The sequence below is a fragment of the Delphinus delphis genome, chromosome 1, assembly GCF_949987515.2.
Source record: "Delphinus delphis chromosome 1, mDelDel1.2, whole genome shotgun sequence".
Lineage (NCBI taxonomy): Eukaryota > Metazoa > Chordata > Mammalia > Artiodactyla > Delphinidae > Delphinus > Delphinus delphis.
In genome coordinates this window covers 242,365-266,976 of record NC_082683.1, presented here as the reverse complement: position 1 = coordinate 266,976, position 24,612 = coordinate 242,365, and the positions used below count along the sequence as shown (strand labels likewise).

Here is a 24,612-nt window from a genome sequence, read left to right as displayed (position 1 = left end):
ATTTTTTTAATTTTAATTTTTTTTACTTTTTGGCCGCACCCCGCGGCATGTGGGGTCTTAGTGCCCCGACCAGGGATCGAACCTGCACCCCCTGCATTGGAAGCTTGGAGTCTTAACCACTGGACCACCAGGGAAGTCCCACTTGTTCTTCTTTTTAAAATTGCTCTGGCTATTCTAGGTTCTTTGTATTTTCATATACATTTCAGAATCAGGTTGTCAGTTCCTCAAAAAAAAAAAAAACCTGCTATAATTTTGATTGTGATTATGTTAAATATTGGGTCAATTTGGGGAGAAATTAATCTTAGGAATATTGAGTCCGCTAATCCATTCACGTGGATGAGTGGAGATACGTATATGCGTGTGTGCTCATGTCGATGCATCTGTACCGTTAGTGTATGTCTCTCCGTTATGTGGACCTTGAACAACTCTCAGCAGTTTTATCTTTTTCTGTGTACAGGTCTCACACATCTTTTACTAAGTTTATCCCCACGGACAGACTGTTTTGAGTGCCGTTGTAAATGATACTTATTTAAGTCTCATTTTCCAATTACATGTTGCTAGTATATAGGAATGACAGTGGCTCTTGCATGTTGACTTTATATTCTTGTAACATTGCTGACTTCACCTACAAATTAGAGTAGGTGTTTAAGATTTCCTAGGATTTTCCATGTGAACAGCCGTGCCGTGTGGACAGAGGCGCGACCACTCCTCTTTCTAACCTTGTGGCTTTTGCTTTGTTTTCTGTCGTCACTGGCTTGAGCCACAGGACAGTGTTGACTAGACCTGCTAAGGCTGGGTGGACTTGGCCTCTTCACTGCTGCTATGGCATCAGCTGTGGGGTTTTTGGAGATGCCCTGCCTTGCGCTGAGGGTGTCTCCTGTTTGCAGTTTGCTGAGAGTTATCGTGAATGGGCCTGAAATTTTGTCAAATGCTCGTTTTGCATCTGCTGAAATGGTGACATGGTTTTTTTCCTCTTTAATCTATTAAAGTGGTTGATTGCATTGACTGGTTTTTGTATGTTAGGTCAATCTTTTTTTTTCCCCCGAAGTTACAAAGAGTTTTAAAAAAATGTTTATTTATTTATTTTTAAATTTTATTTTTGGCTGCGTTGGGTCTTAGTTGCCCCGCGGCACGTGGGATCTTAGTTCCCCAACCAGGGATTGAATCCGTGTCCCCTGCGTCGGAAGGCAGATTCTTCTCCACTGGACCACCAGGGAAGTCCTACGTTAAGTCAATCTTATGTTCCTGGAAGAAACTCATTTGGGCGTGTTCTGTCACCTTTCTGTGTTTTACTGAATGCGGTTTGCTAATGTTTTGTTAGAGTTTGGGGTCTGTATTCATGAGGGATGTCAGTCTGCATTTTTTCCCTCGTAATGTCCTTGTCTGGATTTCTGTCAGGGTTATGCTGGCCTATGTTTGAGTCTTGCTTGCTGGCCTTATAAACGAGCTAGGACAGGTTCCCTTCCCCTTTGTTTTCTGAAGGACTTGGTTTAGTATTGGTATTAGTTCTTCCTTAGTTTTTTGGTAGACTTCACTAGTGAAGCTGTCTGGGTTCACTGTTTTCTTTGTGGGAAGTTTTACAAATATTAATTCAGTTTCTTTCCTTTCATCTTAATTCAAATTATTTCCTTTCATCTGCCTAATACGGTTGAATTCACTCTCGTTTTTCTGTCTTCTTAAGACGGAAGCACAGATCAGTGATTTCACACTTGTCTTCATTTCTTATACAACCATTAAAAACTATAATTTTTTTTCTAAGCGCTGCTTTAGTTTCCTACACAAAGTCTGATAGATCGCACTTTATCTTTCTGTTAAAAATATTTTAAAATTTCCTATGTTTGATCCATGAGTTATTTAGAAGTCTGTTGTTTAATTTACAAGTTATTTGGAGATTTTCTAAATATCTTTTGTTACTGATTTCTAATATAATTCCATTTAGTCAGAGAATATTCTCTGTATGATTTTCACCCTTTGAATTTGTTGATACTTGTTTTATGGTCAAACATATGGTTTGTTAGTGAATATTTTGTTTGCACTTAAGAAGAGTGTGTATTACACTTTTTTTGAGTGTCATATTCTGTGATTGTCAGGTGAGTCAAATATTGCCCAAATCTTTTTTTTTTTTTTTTTTTTGGCGGTACGCGGGCCTCTCACGGTTGTGGCCTCTCCCGTTGCGGAGCACAGGATCCGGACGCGCAGGCTCAGCGGCCATGGCTCACGGGCCCAGCCGCTCCGCGGCATGTGGGATCTTCCCGGACCGGGGCACGAACCCGCGTCCCCTGCATCGGTAGGCGGACTCCCAACCACCGCGCTACCAGGGAAGCCCTGCCCAAATCTTTTATATCCTTACTCTTTTTTTTTTTTGTCTACTTGTTCAATCAGTTATTGAAAGAGGGGTATTCAAGTTTCCAGTCACATTTGTGGATTTGTCTTTTTCCTTTTAGTTCTCTCAACTTCATGTATTTGCAAGGTTTTATTCAGTGCATACAAATCAATCCAAGACGATTGGTTTATCTTCCTGATGAATTTACGCTGTTATTGTTGTGAAAGATCGAAGTCTACTTTGTCTGCTATCAGTATATCTGCATGAGTGTTCTTATACTCAGTAATTGCATAGTCTATCTTTTCCATCCTGTGCTTTCAGTGTTCTGTGTCTTTATGTATAAAGCTTGTCTGTTATAAAGTGCATATCATTTGGTCTTGCTTTTTATCCAATCTGACAGTCTCTACTTTTCAAAAAAATAACTATAATAACTACCATTTATTGAGGCACTTTATAGGCATTACGTAATTTCATTTCTTCCAGATTTTTTTTATTGTAGTAAAATATACATAACATGAAATTTACCGTTTTAACCATTTTATAATATATAGCCTGTAGCATTAAGTGTATTTATGATGTTGTACAACACTTACCACCACCCGCCTCTGGAACTTTCTCATCTTCTCAAACTGAAACTCTGTCCCCACTAAACGCTAACTGCCGTCCCCTTCCCAGCCCTGGCACCCACCCTCCTACTTTTTGTCTCTATGGATTTGACGACCCTGGGGACCTCGTGTAAGTGGAATCATACATTATTTGTCCTCTTGTGCCTGGCTTATTTCACTTAGTATGATGTCACCCATGTTGTAGCAGGTGTCAGAATCCCTCCTTTTTAAGGCTGAATAACATTCCATTGTATGGATGGACCACATTTTGCTTATTCACTCATTGGTCAGTGGGTATTTGGGTTGCTTCCACTTTTTTCTTTCTTGGCTGTTGTGAATAATGCTGCTGTGGACACTGGTGTACAAATATCTCTTAAAGACCCTGTTTTTGGTTCTTCTGAGTATATAATCAGAAGTGGAATTGCTGAATCATATGGTAATGCTGCACCGCTTTACATTTCCACCAGCAGCAGACAAGGGTTCAAATTTCTCCACGTTCATTGTTTCTGGGTTGGTTCTTTTTAAAATATTTATTCATTTATTTTATTTATTTGGCTGTGCTGGGTCTTAGTTGTGGCATGTGGGATCTAGTTCCCTGACCAGGGATCGAACCCAGGCCCCCTGCATTGGGAGCATGGAGCCTTAGCTACTGGACCACTAGCGAAGTCCCAGCTGTTTCTGTGTTTTTGATAGTAGCCATCCTCATGGGTGTGGAGTAGTATATTTGCTGCATTTCTCTAATGATTAGTGATGCTAATCTCTGCTTTTTGATGGAGTATTTAGTCTGTTTACATTTAGTGCGGTTATTAGAGTGTTTGGGTTTAAATCTACCATCTTGATGTTTGATTTCTATTTTTCCATCTGTTTCTCTGTTTCTCCTTTCCTCCCTTTTTTCTTTTTTTGGTGAATCAAGTTTTTAAAATTCTGTTTTATGTCCTTTATTGACTTCTTAGTTCTGCCCTTTTGTGTTATTTTATAGTGGTTCCTATAGAGATTAAATATGTGTGTTTAATTTATCATGGTCTACCTTAAAAGTTAATCCTGTACTTCACAAACAGTACAGAGGGTCCCAGTGACCACCTTCTACTTCTAGTGCTCTTGGCTGCATATATTTTAGTTCTTGTGCTAGAAAATTCTACAACACAGTTTTCATCTTTACTTTAGCTAATAGTCTTTAAAAATAGTTAGAGGTGTATTACATTTCATTGTTAAAGTCTTGGATGCCTTTGTTTACTAAATTGAGAATTTCTGAGTCCAGTGGTTAGGACTTTGTGCTCTCACTGCCGAGGGCCCGGGTTCAATCCCTGGTCAGGGAGCTAAAATCCCACAAGCCTCCCAGTGCAGCCAAAAAAAAAAGAAAGAGAGAATTGCTGTAGAACTGCGCCGTACTTGGCTTGACATGCTAAATGTATTAGTTGAACGTTGTAAAACAAGCAGTACCCACTGGCCCCTGTAGAAAACTCTCAGACCCCAGGTCAGTGTGGGGGGTAAGTAGAGGCTCTGGAGCCAGGGGCCTGGCCAGTCCTCACCCTGCCGTGTACTCACTGTGCCATGTACTTGCTGTGTGATCTTGTGCAAGCCTGTTCTCTCCTCTTACAAGGGGTCCAGGGACTTCCCTGGTGGCGCAGTGGTTAAGAATCCACCTGCCAATGCAGGGGACACGGGTTCAAGCCCTGGTCCGGGAAGATCCCACATGCTGCGGAGCAACTAAGCCCGTGCACCACAACTACTGAGCCTGCGCTCTAGAGCCTGTGAGCCACAACTACTGAGCCTGTGTGCCACAACTACTGAAGCCCACGTGCCTACAGCCTGTGCTCCGCAACAAGGGAAGCCACCACAATGAGAAGCCCTCGCACCGCAACGAAGAGTAGCCTCCTCTCGCTGCAACTAGAGAAAGCCCACGCGCAGCAACAAAGACCCAACTCAGCCAAAAATAAATAATAAAATAAAATAAATTAATTTTAAAAAAAGGGGGTCGATAATAGGCATTGCTAGGAGGGTAAAATGAGTTAATATGAATGAATAACTCAGAGTGGTGCTTGGCACACAGCAAGTGCTATATAATTGCTGTTCTTGCTGTTGTTACACAGTGAGCAGGTTCACATCCCTTGGAGATCCAGGATCTGCAGCAAAAAGAGACTTTTTCATCCTTCGCAAACCAACACGGGCATGAAAGTCCAGCCCTAGCTGTGTATGTGACAAACCTCTAAGGTGTGAAATTACTTTTCATAGGAGAATAAACCTCAGATTATTAATTTGTTCATTCTTTGGAGAATGTTTTAGAGATGAAAAGGGCTACTAAAATAATGTTAAGTATAACTTATTATCTTTTTTTTTTTTTTTTTTTTTTTTTTGCGGTACGTGGGCCTCTCACTGCTGTGGCCTCTCCCGCTGCGGAGCACAGGCTCCGGACACGCAGGCTCAGCGGCCATGGCTCACGGGCCCAGCCGCTCCACGGCATGTGGGATCCTCCCGGACCGGGGCACGAAGCCGTGTCCCCTGCATCGGCAGGCGGACTCTCAACCACTGCGCCACCAGGGAAGCCCTAACTTATTATCTTAAATTTATCTTTTTGCAACTGGATTCATGTTGTTAACCGAGAAGAGCGTTTTAGCATCCATCCCCATTTGCTTCCCTGAGGCCGACTCCTGCCCAGTGGAGACGAGGCTCTGGTGGCACTGCAGTTCTCTCCAAGTGCCCTGTTGCTGACCTCTGTGCCTACCATGGGGTTTCTGAATAGAAAAGCCATGCAGTGGAGTCATTTCTGGCATAGAAGAATCAGCTCCAACAAATGACTCTCCCGTAGATGGCAATCATCAGCCCTGGACAAGGTAGAAAAGCAGCTACCTGAGGACTCTGGAAGGGGGGACGGCAGGCAGATCCTGAGGGCAGCTTAGACTTAGAGGCATGGCCGGCACACAGTGTGTCTCTTGTTTGCACATCTTTCCTCTGAGGGCTGCACAGTCACTGCAGGGGTGGTGTGGTGGCTAAAACTCTGGGTGGAAAGACCGTGCGCTTCCTCGTTAGACTAAGGGGAGGAGCTGGTATCCACAGCTGCTGGGGAGAAATCCTGGAACGAGGAATTCTGCGACTAAACTCTGCTCAGATTTCTGTCCAAGCCTTGAACCGTGCACACACACAGGGCATGGGGAGAAGCCACCTGGAGTGAGAGCGAGGCCACCGCTTCCCACAAAATCAACAGCAACACAGTTTGCAGTTTGAATCTCATGAGATTAATCGCCTGCTAAAGCAAAACCATAAACTCTCTTCAGAGCAATATAATGGGATTCAGAGTCTCTGCAACGTAACATTGCAACATACATGTTACAATCTGAAAGTACTCAACGCACAAAGAGCCAGGGGGTGTGAGCCATCCTCAGGGAAAAGACAGTCAACAGACGCCAGTCGTGTTATGACCCAGGTGTTGGATAGTCAAACAAGCACCTCACAGCTGGCTTAGTAACTGTGTTCAGTGAGGTAAAGGAAAATACACTCATAATGAACAAAAACGTAGGAAATCTCGCTAGAGGAGTAGAAAATATTTTTCAAAACAAGCCAGTTGGAAACTTTAGAACTGGAAAGTAAACACCTGAAATAAAAAATTCACCGAATGGGCATAATAGAGTGGAAATGACAGGAAGTAGTCAGACTTCAAAGACAAATTAGTAGAAATCATCTGGTCTGAAGAAACACTGGGGAAATGATTGAGGGAAAAGCATGAAGAGCCCTAGGGACTCATGGGGCAGTGTGAAGTGTCTCAGGCAGGGTAACTATGGAGCCCAGAGGGGAGGCGAGAGACACAGTGGGGCAGGAGAAGTACTTGAAGAACAATGATCAGACTCTTTCCAAATATGGTGAAAAACGTAAATTTATGGATTTCAGAAGCTCAGTGAGTCCCAAACAGGATGAATATGACTAAAACCATAAACAGGCACATCATTTTCAAATTACTGAAAACTTTAAGATTAACTTTAAAAATCTTGACAGCAGCCAGAGAAAAACAAGACTACATACACACAGCATCACAAAGACTAGGAACTTATCATCAGAAGGCAAGTGGAGCTGCATCTATAAAGTTCTGGAAGAAAGATAGTCAACCCTCCAGGAGTGTGTGTTAAATACAGATGTTTTCAGAAGAAGGAAGACTGATGGAATTTGTTGCCATCATCTGTGTACTGCCAGACATGCTGAAGAAAGTCTTTCCAGGCTGAAGGAAAATGATACCAGAGTGAAACTCAGGTCTTTATGAGTGAGTGATGAGCATCAAAAAAGGTAAATATCTGGGGGGAACGTTTTCTTTAAAATACGTATTTAAAGAAAAAATCAGAACATGTCTTGGGTTTGTAATGCATACAGATGAAATACGTATGATAACTGTAGCATAAGGAACAGTGAAGGGGATCTGTGGACCTGCAGGTTCTGCCTTTACATGAAGTGCTGCAGGATTGATTCTAAGTAAGCTGTGAAACAGTGGGGATGTGTGTTGCAGTCCTAGAGGAATAACCATAAAAATAATGCAGAGACTCATAACTGAAGAACCAAAAGATAAATTGACAGGGGATTTTTAAAAATATTCAAATAATATAAGAGAAAACAGGAAAGAGAGAACAGAGAAATAAAACACCAGAGAGACAGCAGAAAACAAATAATAAAATGGTAGCCTTAAATCCAACCATAGCATCATTATACATTTGCCAATGCCCAGCATCAAGAGTGATCCTGATGTAAATATGGACTTGAGGCAACAGTGACGTGTCAGTGTAGGTTCATCAGAGTACCTATCTGGGGCCGGATGTTGACAGTGGGGGAGGCTCTGCTTGTGTGGGGGCAGGGGGTGTATGGGAATTCTCTTACTTCCTGCTCAGTTTAGCTGTGAACCCAAAACTGCTCTAAAAAAATTAAGTCTTTTATGTATTAAAACCAAGGAACAAGTAGAAAAATAATAAAATGGTAGACCTAAGTCTAACCACAGTGATAATTAAATTAAATGTTAATGGACTAAACTCTCCACTTAAAAGGTAGAGATTATCAGAATGTGTAAATAAGCAAGACCCTACTACATGCTGTCTATGGGAGATTCACTTTAAAATTATTTATTTATTAATTTTTGGGTCTGTGTTGGGTCTTCGTTTCTGTGCGAGGGCTTTCTCCAGTTGCGGCGAGCGAGGGCCACTCTTCATCGTGGTGCGCGGGGCTCTCACTGTCGCGGCCTCTCTTGTTGCGGAGCACAGGCTCCAGACGCGCAGGCTCAGTAGTTGTGGCTCACGGGCCCAGTTGCTCCGCGGCACATGGGATCTTCCCAGACCAGGGCTCGAACCCTTGTCCCCTGCATTGGCAGGCAGATTCTCAAGAACTGCGCCACCAGGGAAGCCCAAGATTCACTTTAAATATCAAAAACACAGGTTGAAAATAAGTGAATGCAAAATGTGTACGTATACAAATAGCGTAAGAAGGCTGGAGTGGCTATATTAATATCAGATAAGGTAGATTCACAATATGGAGTATTACTAAAGAGAACGAGGAAATTCTAATAATAAAGAGGTTGTTCCATCAGGAAAACATCAATTATGAATGCACCCAATAAAGGGAGTAATAAGCAATCATAGTAGGCAATTTTAGCATCTTTCTCTCACCAGTTATTAGAACAAAAGACCTAAAGAAATCAGTAAAGACAGAGGATCTGAACAGTGCTCCCAAGCATCTTGAGCTGATTGATATTTGTGGAAGCCACACCCATCAGGAGCAGAACACAAATTCCTTCTAAGTGCATATTCTCTAACAAAGACCAGCTGCTGTGCCCTGAAACAAGTTTCTAAGCAAAGTAGTGTACAGCTGTGTTTATTTGCATAGGACACGATTATATAGAAGACACTAAGAAATCTGTGAAAACTGCTAGAACTATTAAGTGAATTTAGCAAAATCTCAGAACTCAAGGTTAATATGCAAATTTTACTGGTATTTTTGTATACTAACAGCAAACCGTTACGAAATGCAGTTAGAGGCCACCGCAGCCCCTGGGAGTCTGGAAAGGGGGAACTGCGAGCCAGTGAACGGCTCAGTCCCCGGGCAGCAGGGGCCGGTGGAGGTGGGGCGCTGCTGCTGCGAGGGGCTGGCGGAGGTCCGCACCAGCCACGCTGAAGGAGGAGGCTGAAGGAAGAAGGAGGAGGGACCACCAGAAGCGGGACACGTGGACAAAGTTCAAGAGGAGGACAAGACATAGTAGAATCAGACTGCCGCTGTCTGAGAGCTGGGGCTACAGAGCTTGCAATTACCCTGGAAAACCTCTGAAATGCTGCGCCCTTCACCACTTCCTCCTACGGACCCCAGAGGCAACACACCTTCTTAAGCACGAGAGGTGGAAGATCACTGTGTGTATTTGGCAGGAGCACAGACTGAGGTGTTTCTGTTCCTCTGACCTTGAGTTACCGTTGCTTTCCATTGTGGTCTCTTTCCCCTCAGTGTTCCTCTCCGTTCTTCACTTCTAGCCCCACCGCCTTACCAAGTGTGATCGACTCACGCAGGTGAATTAGACCATCTTTTCGCACGCTGTTTTCCTCCCTGTCTGCCAGTATTACTCTGAACTTGACCGTTTTAACCTGAACCGTTCACGTGGGTTTGCAGTTCCCACTCTGCTTTTCAAACTTTCTGATGTCGCGTCACCATGACAGTCAGCATTGGCTCAGGTTACCCTGTGGACATACCTCTGTTAGGACAGTTAGCACATCCGGGGCTGCCCAGCCCGAGAGGTGCAGAGCAGGCGCAGAGAAGTAATCCCGACGGAGAAAACATTAAAGAGCTTGGCCTGTGGTTGACTTAATTACCACTTCAAGCGTGGGGAAGGTCCTTATACAGAAGTCCTGGCCGGTGATAATCTGGCCTCAAGGAAAACAGAGGAGCAGGTGGCTTACGTTGCAGACCGCTTTGTGGTTAGAACAGGGGGACATTTGATGGCGTGGGTTTTTAGCAAGAGGATGAAGTCCTTTAGTAAAGGGTAGAGTGCTTCAGCCAGGGGCTAGTGAATAAAACGCTGACTCCTGATGGCCATAAACGCCGGCACCTAACGCCTGTGGCCCTGCTCCCCGTCTCCAAAATGGCTTGGTGAGTTTCAGATTTGGCCATTTTTAAGTTTATGGGATAGATTAGGCATGACCCCTCTTGAAAGTTTGCCTGCAAGGTATATGGCAGGATATGTCTTCCCATGTAACAAAATACCATTAAAAGTCGTAACTGCTGCTGTGCAACTTCTGCCTTTTAGTAGAAACTTCTATTCCTTGAACGACGTGTATTGGTGCATCTTTCTTTGCTTTTTATCTCTTTCAAATAGAATGTTTCATGTTTGACTTGCTTATCTGTATGTCTCCTGGGAATCAGTTTCTGCCCAGTACTTCCTGCTGGTTTATTTCATAAGACACTTTTAAGGAGTGAGGTTGCAGATGGGTTCACAGGTGACTTGACCTTGGAAAACTGTGGGGATTGACAGAGGGAACTCGTCTTTGAGCACCTGTTCTCAGAGCAACATTCAGATCTGTAGAAACATACCTAGGCTCATTGGATGAACATTTAGAATTCTAGTAAATTGCTCAGAGATTCCTAAAGTCCACTTTAGAGGATCAGACCGTGCGACTGTGTTGTTATTATTTTAATTTGTGTAGTGTCCAAAGTTACTTTTTAAAAAGATTAATTTGTTTATTTTTGGCTGTGTTGGGTCTTCATTGCTGCGTGTGGGCTTTCTCTAGTTGCGGCGAGAAGGGGCTACTCTTTGTTGTGATGCGTGGGCTTCTTACTGCGGTGGCTTCTCTTGTTGCAGAGCACGGGCTCTAGGCGTGTGGGCTTCAGTAGTTGCAGCATGCGGGCTCAGCAGTTGCGGCTCACGGGCTTAGTTGCTCCGCGGCATGTGGGATCTTCCCAGACCAGGGCTCGAACCCGTGTCCCCTGCATTGGCAGGCAGATTCTTAACTACTGCGCCACCAGGGAAGTCCCCAAAGTTATGTTTTTAAAAGTGTTCGTGCTTTTTGTAAAGTGATTTGTTCTAAGCACATTAAAGGTCATTCAAGTGTTGTTCAAAAAAAAGAAAGAAAAAAGAAATTAGAGAGTTAATTATATTTACAATAATACCCAAAGACAAAATATTTAGTAATATGTTTAACAAAAGATGTGTAAGAGCGCCTCTTCACTGAAAGCCGCAGAACATTGCTGAGAGAAATTAAAGACAACTTGAAGGAACTTCCCTGGTGGTCCAGTGGCTAAGACTCTGTGCTCCCAGTGCAGGGGGCCCGGGTTCAATTCCTGGTCAGGGAACTCGTCCCACATGCCGCAACTAAAAAAAGATCCCGCGTGCCACAACTAAGACCCGGCGCAGCCAAATAAATATTTTAAAAAATAAACAAAGACAACTTGAAGAAATGGAGAGAGAGCATGTTTGTAGATTAGAAGACTCAATATTGTTAAAATGTCAGTTATCCCAGTCAAGATTCCAGAAGGCTTTTTGTAGTAATTGACAAGATGATTCTAAAACATGGAAATGCAGGTGACCTGGAATTGCCAAAGCAATTACACAAAGCAGGGCTTCACTCTGCCTGACTTCAGACTTTCTGTAAAGCTTCAGTAGTTGAGACTGTGTGGTACTGGTGACACACAGATGAACGGAACAGAATAGGAAGTCCAGAAGTAGACCCACACACAGACAATTGATTTTCAACAAGGATGTCGAGAGAATTTAATATGAAAAGGAAAAGCCTTTTTAACACGTGGTGCTACAACTGGATATGCATAGGGAAGAAAAGTGAACTTGACCTTTACTCCACACCATGACGCAAAAGCAACTCAGAGAAACACAGGAAATCCTTGTGACCCTGAGGTCAAGGCAGAGATTTCTTAGGACGCAAAAAGCAAGAACCATAAAAGAAAAAATGGATGCATTCGATTTTACCAAAATGAAAACATTTGCTCTTCTGAAGATACCCGTTAGAAAATGAAAAGACAAGTCACAAAATGGGAGAAAATATTTACAGTACATACATCTGACAAAATACATGAAGAGTTAGCACGCAATAATAGACAGATGGCCCAGCCGGACAGCGTGGCCCAGAGATGTGAACAGACACATTATGAGAGATGTAAGATGTGTGAATGGCTGACAAGCAGGACAGAGGTGCTGACTGTCGCTAGTTACCAGGGAAACGCAGGTTGGAACAGCAGGAGAACCGCTGCCCGGCCGCCGGTGCGAGGCCACTAGCTGGCAGGGCCAGAGCAGGTGAGCCAGCCACTGCACACGGAGCCGCTGCCCGAGAATAGCAGGGCAGCTTCCCAGAGAGTCCCCTTGACCTGGTGCTTCCAAGTATTTACCCAAGAGGAAGGAAAGCAAGCGACTGTGCAGGAACGGGCCCAAGAACGTCCCCAGCAGCGTTAGCCCCCAAAATGTGGAAACAGCCACATGGCCATCGGCAGGCAGCGGGCAAGGGAAGTGTCCTCGCAGTGGATGCCACTCAGCCACGAGAGGGCAAAGTACGGAGGAATCTGAAGATCGCTGTCGCCATGCTGAAGGGCAGGAGCCCGACACAAGGTGCGCGGACAGTGTGGTCCGTTCTCCTGAAATTCCAGAAGACGCCGTCCACATGCAGCGGCAGGGCTTGGCCGGGCAGGCGGGGGCCGTGGAGGGGCCGCACGGTGTGGACACCGTACTCAGTCGTGTCCACTGAGTAGCAGACAGAGGTGTCGACTGAGACCTGATTCCTGAATCAAAGGTATCAATGCGGCTGTGACACCAGTAGTTGCCACCTGAGGGGATTTCACATTCTAGAAAGGGGATGGTGCCGCAGGAAAGAGCAGGTGTTCTTTTTGTTTTTGCGGTACGTGGGCCTCTCACCATTGTGGCCTCTCCCGTCGCGGAGCACAGGCTCCGGACGCGCAGGCTCAGCGGCCATGGCTCACGGGCCCAGCCGCTCCGCGGCATGTGGGATCCTCCTGGACCGGGGCACGAACCCGCGTCCCCTGCATCGGTAGGCAGACTCCCAACCACTGCGCCACCAGGGAAGCCCAAGAGCAGGTGTTTTTAATGGGGGGACTTGACGTGGGGGGCGGTGTCTGCTCCATCAGCCTGGACTAAAGGCAGCACAGAGCGAATGGCAGGACAGACCCCAGCCCGGGACCCCCAGGCCCTGGGCCAGTGGGCGGAGGGGCTTCTCGCCCCCCAGCCCCAAGCGCGCCCTCTGTGGAACCTGAACCAGCCCCCCTCACGCGCAGCTCCACCCTGCAGCTGTTTTTGTTAAGAAAAAAGTGTTTTTAGTGGTGACTTTTATGTGTTTGGGACAGATTATAATTGTAGTTCCCACCTTTCAGAATAAAAACCCGACTCACGATTTACTTCCGGGGTTGTGCAGGCCGGTGTGTTTCCCCGGTTACGTTAGAAGTGTGGCACCGTGAGCGCTGAATCGCGTGGGCTGTCGCGTTTCGTGTGGTTTTAGCGTTAGGACGTTTACTTGCAGTCTGTTTGCTCTCTGGATCCATCACCCGCCAGAGGCACCTGCACCCAGTACTGCCTGTGTCACGGCTTTTAGTGCCCCAGCTGGGTGTTTTCCACACACCCTCCCGTGATGACAACAGGCCCAACGGCACAAAACTGTTAAGACCGAGGGGTCCTGACCAGCCTGGCCGCCCCAGAGGCACCCTTGCCATTCCGTCTCTGGGTGAAAATACTGGAAATCGAATTCGGGTCTTATGAGGACAGGATGAGATGGCGGGTGGGAGGGCCGTCCGAGCTCTGGGGCAGGACTGGCTCACCCAGACCCTCTCTGCTCAGTCCTTCTTCCTGGAAGCAGCAGCGAACGGTGGGAAACTGGCGGAGGAGGGAGTGAGTCCATCAGATCCTGATCCGGGTGGGCCGAGCCGTGGGGGTTCCTGACGAAAAGTCCAGTTGGACCCCGAGCCCCGGGCGTGGTTTGGCTGCGCTTGGCCAGCAGCACGGCCTCACCTATCCACCTCGATTTGCAGGCCCCGGACCGAGGGTCTGCCGGCCTCCAGGAGGGCCAGGTAAGCATCCTGCGCCCTGGCCCCCGCCCGGTGCCCTGCCCTGCCAGGCGTCGCCTGTGGCCACACGGCACCCCTCTCTCTCGCAGACCCTGAGCTCCGGGACATGGCGCTCCAGCGCGCCGTCCTCCTGGCCAGCCTCCTGGTGGAAGTTGCCAGTAGATCCTCAGGAAGTGCGGTGAGCACCCAGCACGTGGCTCGTGGGCTCTTCACCCAGGGGCTCGCCCTTCCACCTCTAGGTGCCACCCTTGTCCCGGCCCCCAAGATGCTGGCCGTGCCCACTGCCAGGGTCAGAGGGGCCTGTGCCTCTGGGCGGGCAGCAGATGCACAGCCCCGCCCCTGGCACCCGCTCCACTCTGCCTGCTAGAACCTCCTTTCCCTCTGCCCAACTAGACCTCTTTCTGGAGCTGAAATAGGGTCTCCACAGAGCTGCCCCCACTGGCACTGGCCACAGCTAGTGGGGCGGACAGAGACGCCCACTTCAGGCTCAGACTCGGCCAGGTCATGGCTCTCCCAAGCCGGTGACACAGGTGTGCCAGGCTGTGGTTTCTGGAGGTGCCCGGCCATGTGTGCACACACCCAGCTGCTCGTCCTCCAGGATGGTGAGCCTTCCAGCCACTCTGCCCCTGCCGGGTTGGGTGGGACAGGACGGCCAGGCTTCCCCCTCGGGCTTGGCCTCGGCCCCCTGGAGTCCAGGATGCGCCCACCATTCCTCAGCCGCCCTGAGGTGCCCCTTGCAAATCACAGCGTGCTAGTCCTGGGAAACCAGCTCGGCTGGGCTGAGCGCACGGAGCGGAGCTGCCCGGACGCCTCCCGAGGCCCCTGCCGCCGCCTGGTCTGTGAGTGCAGTGCCCGCAGCGCCCACTCCTGCGCGTGGACCTGGCCTTTCCTCTGTGGGGGCCGAGCTGGACCCCCGATGGAGGTGCCTGTAGACTTGCAGAAGCATCGCAGGAGCGTCCAGGAATGTGGGCTGTTTGGTCGGGAGCGCGGGCAGACGCGCTGTGAGGGCTGCACAGGCCTCTCACTAGGGAGGCCGAGGGGGCCTGGAGTTACCTTCCTGTTTCACCACTGCCCAGAAACATATGTGCTTCCTTTCTTAGCAGCTTCGTCTTTTGATTTTCAAAGCCACCAGCTGCAAGTGGCGACTAATATAAATAACTCCACGGTTGAAATGCCTGCCCTGTGCCCACCTGTGGCCCACAAGGCGAGAGGTGGCGGCTCTTCCCATGACCCAGGAGACCCCCGTGAGAAAAGAAGGGGCTGCAGGGAGGCCCCAAGGGGAGGGTGGGCGGGCAGTGGAGGAGAGGACCACCCCCTGCCCACCAGGCTGCTCCAGCCCACCCCCAACAGAATCTCTGGGTGGGCCCCAAGGGATCCCCCGAGGGATTCCTGCCTTTGGGAGTCCAGGTGCCACGGACTGTGCCCTGGCAGGTCCCAGCCCAACACTTCGGTTGTTGGTTCAGTCACCAAACGCTCGCCGGACACCAAGTGCTGTCCCAGGGAGCGTCTGTGCGGTGTGGCCGTGCGTCCTCACCTTGCTCTGGGTCAGCGAGGCACAGTCACCGGACGCTGACTACAAGAGGCCAGAGCCCCAGGTGCTGGGGTGAGCTTGCCGGGAGCCCCTCTGCGGATATCGCCCTGGGCCTGGCCCGCACAAGCTGCCCGGCCGCAGGGTCTGGAAACTCACCACTATCTCCCCTCTAGGGCCAGCAGCCCAAGTGTTGTGTGGACGTGGTGGACACCAACGCCACCTGCCCAGGCACTAACCTGTGTGGCCCAGGTGAGCTTTGGCATGAGCAAGCCTAGATGGCCTCGGGAAGGAGGGGCCGGAGGGGTGGGCAGAGGCAGCGAGCGTGATGGGGCCTCGTCCTGGGAGGTGGGGGCAGGACCCCAGGAGGACACGGTGGCTCCAGGCCTGCGGGGTGGGGGCAGGTAAGACTGCCTCTTCCCTCGCAGGGAGTTTCAGCTGCCCTGAGGTAAGCTGACATAAGACAGGAGCAGCAAAGTACAGAAACGTGTACAGGTTTTACAGGACATGGGAGGAAGTGGAGTCCCAAGTAAGTGGCAGAATCAGCGCTTACACATCAGGTTGAACAAGGAGGCGATTGTGGGCAAGTGGCTAAAACACTGGGGCAGCCGAAGGGAGACGGGGATGACTGTAACATGGTCGCCCGACTCCCGTCTTCTCCCGGTTGGGGGGCGGGGGGCAGCTCCCATATGGGGTTTGTCTCCTCCCCACTTGAGACTTTACCTTCAGAAAGTTTCACATATTAAAAGCCAAGTTGGTAGCTGTGGAGAGATTTGGGTTAGAAGTTGTGGGATAGGAGGTCGGCAAAGGGGAGGGGAAACAGATGGAACGAGCAGAAAGGAACCAGATGAGCACCAGCTCCCGTGTCTCACTGACCCTCAGTCCTGGGACAGCCCGTCCCGTCACACTCAGCTGAGGAAGAGGATTGTGGGTGGGCTCCCACCGGTGAGACCTCCGTGTGTGGGCAGTAGGTGGGGCGGGGACAGCGTGGAGACCCTCGACGCAGCCCTAGTCTCAGGAACTTTCCCAGTGGCCCGCCGTTGCCGCAACCTGTCGAGGTGACTGCCTGAAGTTCACATCAGTTTGCAGGGCTTTGGGAAACGGCAGTTCTGGTCCTTGTGATACCAGGTCAGAAGGGTGGGAGAGAAGCGGAAACGTTAGTATGGAGAGTCAGAGCCAGACAGTGGGGGAGACTGGGAGATTTCAGCACCCGGTCCAGTTTACAGGCGGCTGGGCCTCGAGGCCCGGGTCAGGACTGGAATCTGCTCCATCAGGCAGATCAGAGTTTCCTACTGAAAGGTCACTTCTCTCCGCAGCCAGCCCGCTTTCTACCAAAGAGAGTCACAGTGACACTAACTGTCTTACAAATAAGCCTAGCCTCACTAAACTTGGCCTGATTGTTGAAGGAAATTTAGCCACAACAGCGACTGACCACCAGGCGCTTTTGAAGTCTGCTTTGCTGGCCTTTTCCCAGGGCCTCTTGAGTCCAGGAGGCCGAGCCAAGGACTCAGCTCCAGACTTTGCCTGCAGTACCTCTAGGTTTGCGTGAACTCCTCTCTTCCTGAGGTCCCTGGTCCTGCCGGGCGCTGACCTTCCTTACTCACTGGGCAAGGCAGGGAACCCAGTGAGCCAGGCCCTGCGCTGCTTTTCAAGGGGCTTTAAGGCTCAGCGAAGTCAGCCTTCGCTCCTTAGATCTGGTTACTGGGCCTGGCCCCCAGCTGTGCTTTGCTCCTGCACACACAGTGCAGGGCCTCCTTGTGGCAGCAGCCCTGGCGGCTTCACCAAGGAGCCCAGGTACCTTGGGCCGGCGGAGGGAGCTCTCGGGAGAATCGTTGCCTTGGCGACAGGTCTGTACCCAGGACCCCATGTTCCTAGGCCTCCTCGATCAGCCCCCCCAGAGGTCAGCCCCTCCCAAGAAATGCCGAGTGAAGGGAAAGAGCCCAGCTACTTCAGAAGAGAAGCCCTGGTCTTACGAGAAACGAAGGCCTGTTCCTGATACTTGTATGATTCCACGTTGGGTCTGACGTGGCCTCCTGGCACGGCGCTCAGCCCGTGCGCCCCCGTCACTCTTCAGACCCTGCCATCTGCTTGGCGTCACAGCAGGAAGGCCTTCCTCTGAGGGGACCCGTTTGTGTGCAGACTGCGTGCTGGTCAAGTCTGTGCCGGCCTCCAGCACCTGCAACCAATATTTCTCCAGTACGTTCTCTCAGCCCGTGCTACGTGCCGGGGTGTTGAGAAGAAATAAAGGTGTAAGACGCAATCTCTGCCCTTAAAGGGTGCAGTGGGCCAGGTGGACTGCCTGCAGACGGCCGGCTGGCAAGCGCTGGACAGCTCCCAGCCCCAGGTCGGGCCGCAGGCTGTGGGGAGGCCGCTGGCCGCGGCGTTGGGCAGGGCAGGAACGCGGGTCGAGTGTGCTTGGGCCGCCCGGGGGCGGGGGGCGGGCGGCAGCACACTGGCGCAGACGCCCCTTGTCCCTCGTGGCGGCTGAGTGGGAGTGCGCTGCAGCCCCTGGTGGATGTGGGAGGTGGGGCTCGCCTCTCGTCCCCTCCAGCGTGTATACTCGGCACCTGTCAGTGTCGGGTCCCCATCCGGGCCTCTGCAGCCCTTTCCGAGGCACCTGGCAAGGGGCCGGTGGGAATGCCCGTGCGAGAGAGGGCTGGCTGCGGTTCCCGCGGAGGCGGTTCTTGTTCTGAAGTCCATCCAAGCTCCAGAGTGGGTGAACTAGCGTCCTGGAATGAATGTGGTTTTACAACTCAAAGCATAGCGCTCCCCGAAGGCAGCCGGCTGGCGTGGGCTTGCTTTGAGCCGAGCCTCCTGTCTCCCGGCACAGGCTGCTACGGGCACCGGGCCGAGGACGGGACCGTCAGCTGCATCCGCTGCAGGAACGGGACTCACAACAGCTCCGAGTGCAGAGGCTGTATGTCCCCCCGCCCCTCCCCCTGCCTGCTGCTCACCAAGGGTCCACACCTCCATGTTCTGGAGGAAAGGGTGGGAGTTCTCGCTGTTGTCCCCACACCTGGGCCACTGTCCCTCGGTGGACACCTCCCAGGAGCCCTCTCCCCGAGTCCGCTTGCCCCCCAGGACAACCTCCATGTCTCATTTCCGGCCCATTTGGGCTGCATCTCTGGCTCCCCAGGGGTCCTCTGCGGGGCCCCTGTGCCTGGTCCAGGACCTCACGTGGGTCTGGGCGGCCTGTGGAGCCAGCCGCACTGACTGGTCTGTTCCCCCCGCAGTCACTGCCCGGGGCGCGCACTTCCCCATGAACAGGAGCACGGGGATGCCTGGGCGGCCGAGTTTTGGTAAGTCTCTCGGCTCACCGGACCAGTCCCGGGGGGACACAAGGGCACCATCAGAGCCATTCCCAGCGCAGACCCAATCGCCGATGCTGGCCACGGCAGGGCCACGTCCACAGTCAAGGGCAGGCTCCGCCCCAGACAAGAGCTCTGTACCGGGACCCAGCCCTGGGACCCAGCCCCGGTCACGGAGCAGGACCCCGGACGGCATGGAAGCTCGGCCGGCTTTGAAGTCAGGGTCTGGGCTTGACTTAAAAGGGTGGGTGCTGGGCTTCCCTGGTGGTGCAGTGGTTGAGAGTCCGCCTGCCGATGCAGGGGACACGGGTTCGTGCCCTGGTCCGGGAAGATTCCACATGCCGTGGAGCGGCTGGGCCCGTGAGCCATGGCCGCTGAGCCTGCGCGTCCGGAGCCTGTGCTCCGCAACGGGAGAGGCCGCCAACAGTGAGAGGCCCGTGTACCGCAAAAAATAAATAAACAAAAGGGTGGGTGCGGCTGGGGTCGCTTGGCGTGGACCCCCATGTGCCTCTGAATGGGCTGCATGTCTTAACCCTTTGCCTGGCTCAGAGGCCCCCCGGCCCCTTGGTCCCTGGGAGCTCAGGATGTGCAGTTCTCCAAGGTGGGAGGGCATCTGAAGTCCCCTTGCACCGTCCCCGGTGGCTCTTCTAGGACATAGGTCTTGGAGGGAACTGAGACGCTGTAGGCAGGCAGACATGCCCTCCATACCACCTGGTCCTCAGGTGCAGACCCGGGAGACGCCCTGGTACCCCGCCTGTTCCTGCTGCGAGGCGTCCTGTCGTACCTGAGACGCTGGCCGAGCCACAGGGAGTGGCCAGGCTGCGGGAGTGTGGTGCCCAGGCCACCAGTGACCACTGCAGTCACGGTGCGGGACCTGCCCCAGGGTGTAGCCACCTCTTCTGAGGTGACTGGGTTGCGATGGGGGTCATGACCCCCCAGATCCTGGTCCTTCAGCAGAGGACACGTTGACCTAGACCAACGGCTCAGGCCTTCCCTGCGAGTCTCAGGACCGGAAGCAAGTGGCCTTGTGCTGGCGTGGGCCGACCAGCAGTGTTTGGGGCAGGGTGGGCCCAGACAGCCCCAGCTTCTTGCGATGTGGGCCTGGGCCTTGCAGCAGAGGGTGGCAGATGAGGCCCCTACAGTCCAGTGTTGAGCCCGCTTCCAGTTGGCAAGTTTGGGGTCGTGTAGCTGGAACCCGTCCCTCCTGAGGCTCTAGCGTGGCCGGCCTTGTGCCTGTGTCAGGGTCAGAAAGGCGCTTCCCACGGGCACCTAAACGCAGAGCCTCCAGCTGGGCATCCGCCCGCCGGCCCGCCTGGACCTGTGGAGGTGAAGACAGCAGGCATCTTGGTGCTGGGAGGGCCACCCCGGGTGACAGCTGACCAGCTCCAGAGAGGCAAGGTGGGGTGTATCCACACGCCAGGGCCACGGGGGCCCCAGAGTCTGCACTGAGTGTCAAGGGAGGAGATGGGGGGCTCGGGGGCCAGGATCACTGAACGTCTTGACAGCCCACGCCCCGGAGAACCTGAGGCCTGGGCAGTTCGAGTGCAGGGGGGACCCACACCCCTGTGTGTGAACCCCTTGGCCCCTGCGGGAGCCCAGGTGTGCACCCCTGGCAGCCCTCACCTCGCTTGCAGGGGGCCCCCAGGTGGCAGCCTCCCTCTTCCTGGGAACGTTTCTCATCAGCTCGGGCCTCATCCTCTCCGTGGCTGCATTCTTCTACCTCAAGCGTGCCAGTAAGCTGCCTGACGTCTTCTATGGAAGAAACAAAGGTACCCCTCCTGCCGGGGTGTGCCCGGGGGCACGGAGCGGGGCTGGGGCCGAGATGCAGGTGTCCGGTGCAAGGCCGCATCTGCGGCACCCTGGAGGGGACTGGGTTGTCACGTGGCTCTCGGGCCTGAGGATAAGAGGGGCGGTCACGTCCTGGGAGTGCTCTGGGTGGATGTCGTGGGGTCTCAGTGTGGAGGGTGACGGGGGCAGACACTCTGCAGGCCGGCTTGTCTGCTCTGGTGGGAAGCTGGGGGTGGGGGCGGCTGGCCCCAGAGCGCTGGCGGGACACCACCGGAGTGTGGTGGGAGATGGGGCCGGGCAGGCTGAGGGCACCGCTGGGCACGGGAGTGAGGGACTGGAGTGAGCCTGGAGCCAGGGACCCTCTGCAGGCTTGTGGAACCCTCAGGCTGATGGACCCCCACCTCAGGCCTGTGGACCCCTGCCCAAGCTGAGGGCCCAGCAGCAGAGGCTGAGGGTCCCTCCCAGACTGAGAGACCCCTGTCCCGAGGCTGAGGGACCCCCGCCCAGGCTGAGGGCCCCCCAGGCTGAGGCAGCTGTGTGGCCTCCAGGTGACACCTGTGCTCTCCTCTACAGCCCCCAGCCTGCAGCCTGGCGAAGCTGTAAGTACCTGATAGGTGGGCTGAGGCCCCGTGTGTGTGCGTCTGGGTGTCTGTGTGTCTGGGCTGGGGGCCGTCCCGTCTCCAGTTCTCACTGTGCCTTTTCCCCTTTTCAAGGCCGCGATGATTCCCCCACCTCCGTCCTCAGGTGCGTCAGTGCTTTCCTGTCCCTCGCCCTGTCGGGATGCCTCGTCTCTCGTGGGAATTTCAAAACGCCAGGCCCATGGCCGCTGCAGGGGTGCTGGCCAAGCCCCTCTTCATCATCCACAGCTTTCGTGCCTTTTTCCTTTTATTCCTGAGATGCTGTGTCTGTCGAGGGGGGCGGGGTGTTCCCAACACGGGTCAGGGGTCAGCCCTGCCACCCTCAGCCCTCCACCAGGTCCCAGCTCTGCCTGAGCAGGGAGCCAGTGGCCGGCACGGGGCCCTCCCGTGGTCCCTCCTGAGCAGTAGCTGTGTCACAGTTGACCCTGTGAGCACAGAGGTCACGTCACACAGGCCACCTGCCTCTTCCCCAGACCGTGTTCCTGCCACCGTGTGGAGGTCTGGAGTGGGGACAGGTGAGGACATCCTCCTCCTTGGGGACAGAGAAGTCCCTCGGTCAAGGCGAGATCTGCCCTGTCCAGTGAGACACTTGTCTGATCTCTCCAAAGCAGCGCCATGTCCAAGCACAAGGTGCCTGCGTCAGTCTCCTGGGGCGGCCGGGGGCTTGGGAGAACAGAAATGTCTTCTCTCACGGTTCTGGAGGCCACCTGCTCCCTCCGGAGGCTCTGGGGTGGGTCCTTCCTGCCTCTCCCAGCCTCTGGGGCTCCAGGCGTCCCTGGGCTTTTGGGGCCGCATCCCTCCAGCCGCTGCTGCATCTTCCGCTGGCTTCTCCCCTCTGTGTCTCCCTCCCCCTCCCGAGGCCACTGGTCGCTGGATTTAGGGCCCATCAGATAATCACATCTGCAGAGACCATTTTTCCAAGTAAGGTTGCACCCGCAGGTTCTGGGCCTTAGGGTGTGGACATGCGTTTGTAGTTGGGGGGGTACCATCCACCCTGCAGCGCATCACATGACCTGTGCCTTTGTGTTTCGGGAGAGCCGGGCCCTCTCCCGGGCCGAGGGGCGCCAGGTGTCCGGGAGCTGGAGCCCGGTGGGCTTCCTCCCTGGCGGCTGCTCCAGCCCCCCTCCCGTGAGCCCCAGGGAGGCCCACGACCCCAGGCCCTCCCTGCCGCCCCAGGCCCCACTCTGATCCCGCCTGTCTCTGACCCTGTTTCAGTGCGGAAGCCGCGCTACGTCCGGCGCGAGCGGCCCTCGGACAGGGACGTGGGCCCCACTGCTGTCTCTTCTGTGGAGGCCCGGGTGAGCAACGTCTGATCCCGCGGCCCATCCACAGCCCCGCGTGCTGCTGAGGGGGGGCCCACACGAAGGCTGGGCGCTGCCCAGCGAGGCCTCAGGACAGGCCTGCACACGGCCCTGGCTCGTCCCTCTCTAGCCACAGATGTGGAGTGAGAGCCGCCTGCCCCGCAGGCCTTCCTCAGCGCACACAGCCGCTCAGCGTGACTGACCCGGGGCAGCACTCCAGCCTCTGGCCCTGAGCCGGGCCGGGGAACCAGGCCGCGTGGGGTCCAGGCTCCTCGGGAGAGACGACCTGCAGGACCCGGGTGCCCCTCCACCTTGGAGCCCATGGTGGGCAGACCCCCCGCACCCCCTCTGAGAGCAGTGAGGCCGAGGCCTTTGGGGGGTCCGGCCGCATCCACACACAGGCAGTTTGGGGCCTGCAAACCGGCCCCTGGGCTCAGGCGCCCGCAGGGCTGTCCTGCATGGCCACAGCTGCCCACTTGCAGGCGCTGCGGGAGTGAGTCGCCTGGCCTCCTGCTGACTCTTACCTGTGCTTAAGCAGAAAGCACTTTGCATAGAAGTCCCAGAGGCACGCTGCCGCCGTCTGCACCCTGCCTGGGCCCCAGGCACTGGAGGTCCTCATCCACCTTGGGATGGACACTGGCCCGAAGCTGCTGGAGGTCGAGACCCCCCAGGGACGTGTCAACCCGGGGCCACGTTTACCTGTGACTGCCGCCTGGACTGGCTGTCTCGCTGGACCTGCCGAGGGCCGCCCTGGCCAGCAGTCCTGTCCCGCTGCCCCTGCCCCGAGGCAGCAGCCCGTGTTCCCTGCCTCGGCCGGTTGCGGAGGGACGGATCTGGGTTCCTGTGGAAATGGGGGAGCGTCGGGGTGCCCACTGAGCACGGGCAGGGTGCTGCCTGGCCTCCCCAGAGCCTCCACGGGGACTGACGTTTTCTCCTCCGGTGTCTGGTCCACGTCCGCGGGGCCCACGGCAGGGCCTGTGTGGCCAGCCTCCTGCTTTCTGCACTGGGATTCCCACTGCGGTGTTTGTGGTTTATGGATACAAGCTCGGTCGCCAGGACATGAACGATGACTGACCGGCAGCTGAGAGGGGCGGCCACCTGAAATCAGCGTCAATAAACCACTCAGGCCCTTCTCGCTGGCCCAAGGTTCACCAGCTCCTCAGCAGGGGTGGAGCCTTGCTGCCGAGCCCTGCCTCGCACTGTGGAGGGCAGGGAGCCCTCAGGATCTTAGCCTCGGGAGAAGGGGGCTTGTCCCAAGCTGCCTCAGAGAGCAGGAGTCCCTGGTGGCCCCCAGCCGTCAGGACTGAGATGGGAAAGAGTGTGGGTGCCCCCAGGGGGGCTTTTCTGTAAAGTGACCGGGCCCATGGGGGACATGCAGTCACAGGTGACTGCAGGCCCCCGTGCGGCCAGGGCACCCATGGGGCCTCTCAGGGAGGTCACCGTGGTGCCCGGCTCACAGCCCCCAGGAGGAAGCTACACGTGGGTACAGAGTGCAGGCTGGCGGCACCTTGGGGAGGTGGGATCCCGTGGGTGGGTGGCCCTTGGAGGGACCTTTGCCGACTGGCAGCGGGCTTCATCCCGGGCGTCCCAGCCAGAGCCGCCAGGACACAGCTGGGGCAGGGCAGAGAGCCTGGCCCACCCCGTCAGGCTTGCAGCCATCGGGGCACCCGGGGGGCGTCTGCTTGGCCCTGGGTGCTGTGTCAGCACAGCCAGGGCTGCGGGGAGGCTCTGCCCTCTGTTCTGGGGGGCGGCTGCCCGGGAACCTCCTGCCTCCAGGCTGACAGCCTTAAGGGGCTGTGGGTCGCCCATGGGGTTCCTGTGGGCGCAAGATGACCCTCGGCCTCCCCGGGGCCCCCTAGAGCCCCTCTTCTCTAATGTCCTGTCCCCTGCCTTGCCTGCAGCCCCCAGCCTCAGCCCTGCCCCATCCCCGGCAGCAAAACTCAACTCTGCATTTCAGCCTGCAGCCCTCTGGTCCCCACACGTGAGATGCTTCCCCTGACTTCCCAGGCCTGTGTGGCCTGGCCCGTTGGGCTCTCAGCCGCCGGAGACCCCTGGGCCTGGGTGCGACTGTCTCAGGCCCCCAAATAGTTGGGGGG

The 24,612-nt window shown here is 54.0% G+C and overlaps 1 protein-coding gene across 7 annotated transcripts in view; it reads left to right on the top strand.

Annotated features, from left to right (window-relative positions):
* C1H1orf159 (chromosome 1 C1orf159 homolog) overlaps window positions 1-23,800 on the top strand; it is a 28,675-nt gene extending 4,875 nt beyond the window's left edge. For 2 of the 7 annotated variants that reach the window (XR_011246459.1, XR_011246460.1), the window contains exons 2-6: window positions 13,918-13,956; window positions 14,043-14,131; window positions 14,381-15,556; window positions 15,658-15,733; window positions 18,312-18,372. Coding sequence is in view for 4 of the 7 variants with exons in the window: in XM_069540678.1 (XP_069396779.1) it covers window positions 14,060-14,131; window positions 14,381-14,792; window positions 15,385-15,556; window positions 15,658-15,733; window positions 18,312-18,398; window positions 18,715-18,744 (849 nt within the window). In the remaining 3 variants the exon portion in view is untranslated. Of the gene's footprint in view, window positions 1-13,917; window positions 13,957-14,042; window positions 14,132-14,380; window positions 15,557-15,657; window positions 15,734-17,356; window positions 17,678-18,311; window positions 18,399-18,714; window positions 18,781-19,511; window positions 19,655-20,423; window positions 20,559-21,150; window positions 21,177-21,290; window positions 21,322-22,430 lie in introns of those variants that run through there. The other 5 variants (XM_069540680.1, XM_069540681.1, XM_069540678.1 and 2 more) reach the window with 5 other exon arrangements.
* Window positions 23,801-24,612: the final 812 nt, after the last annotated feature.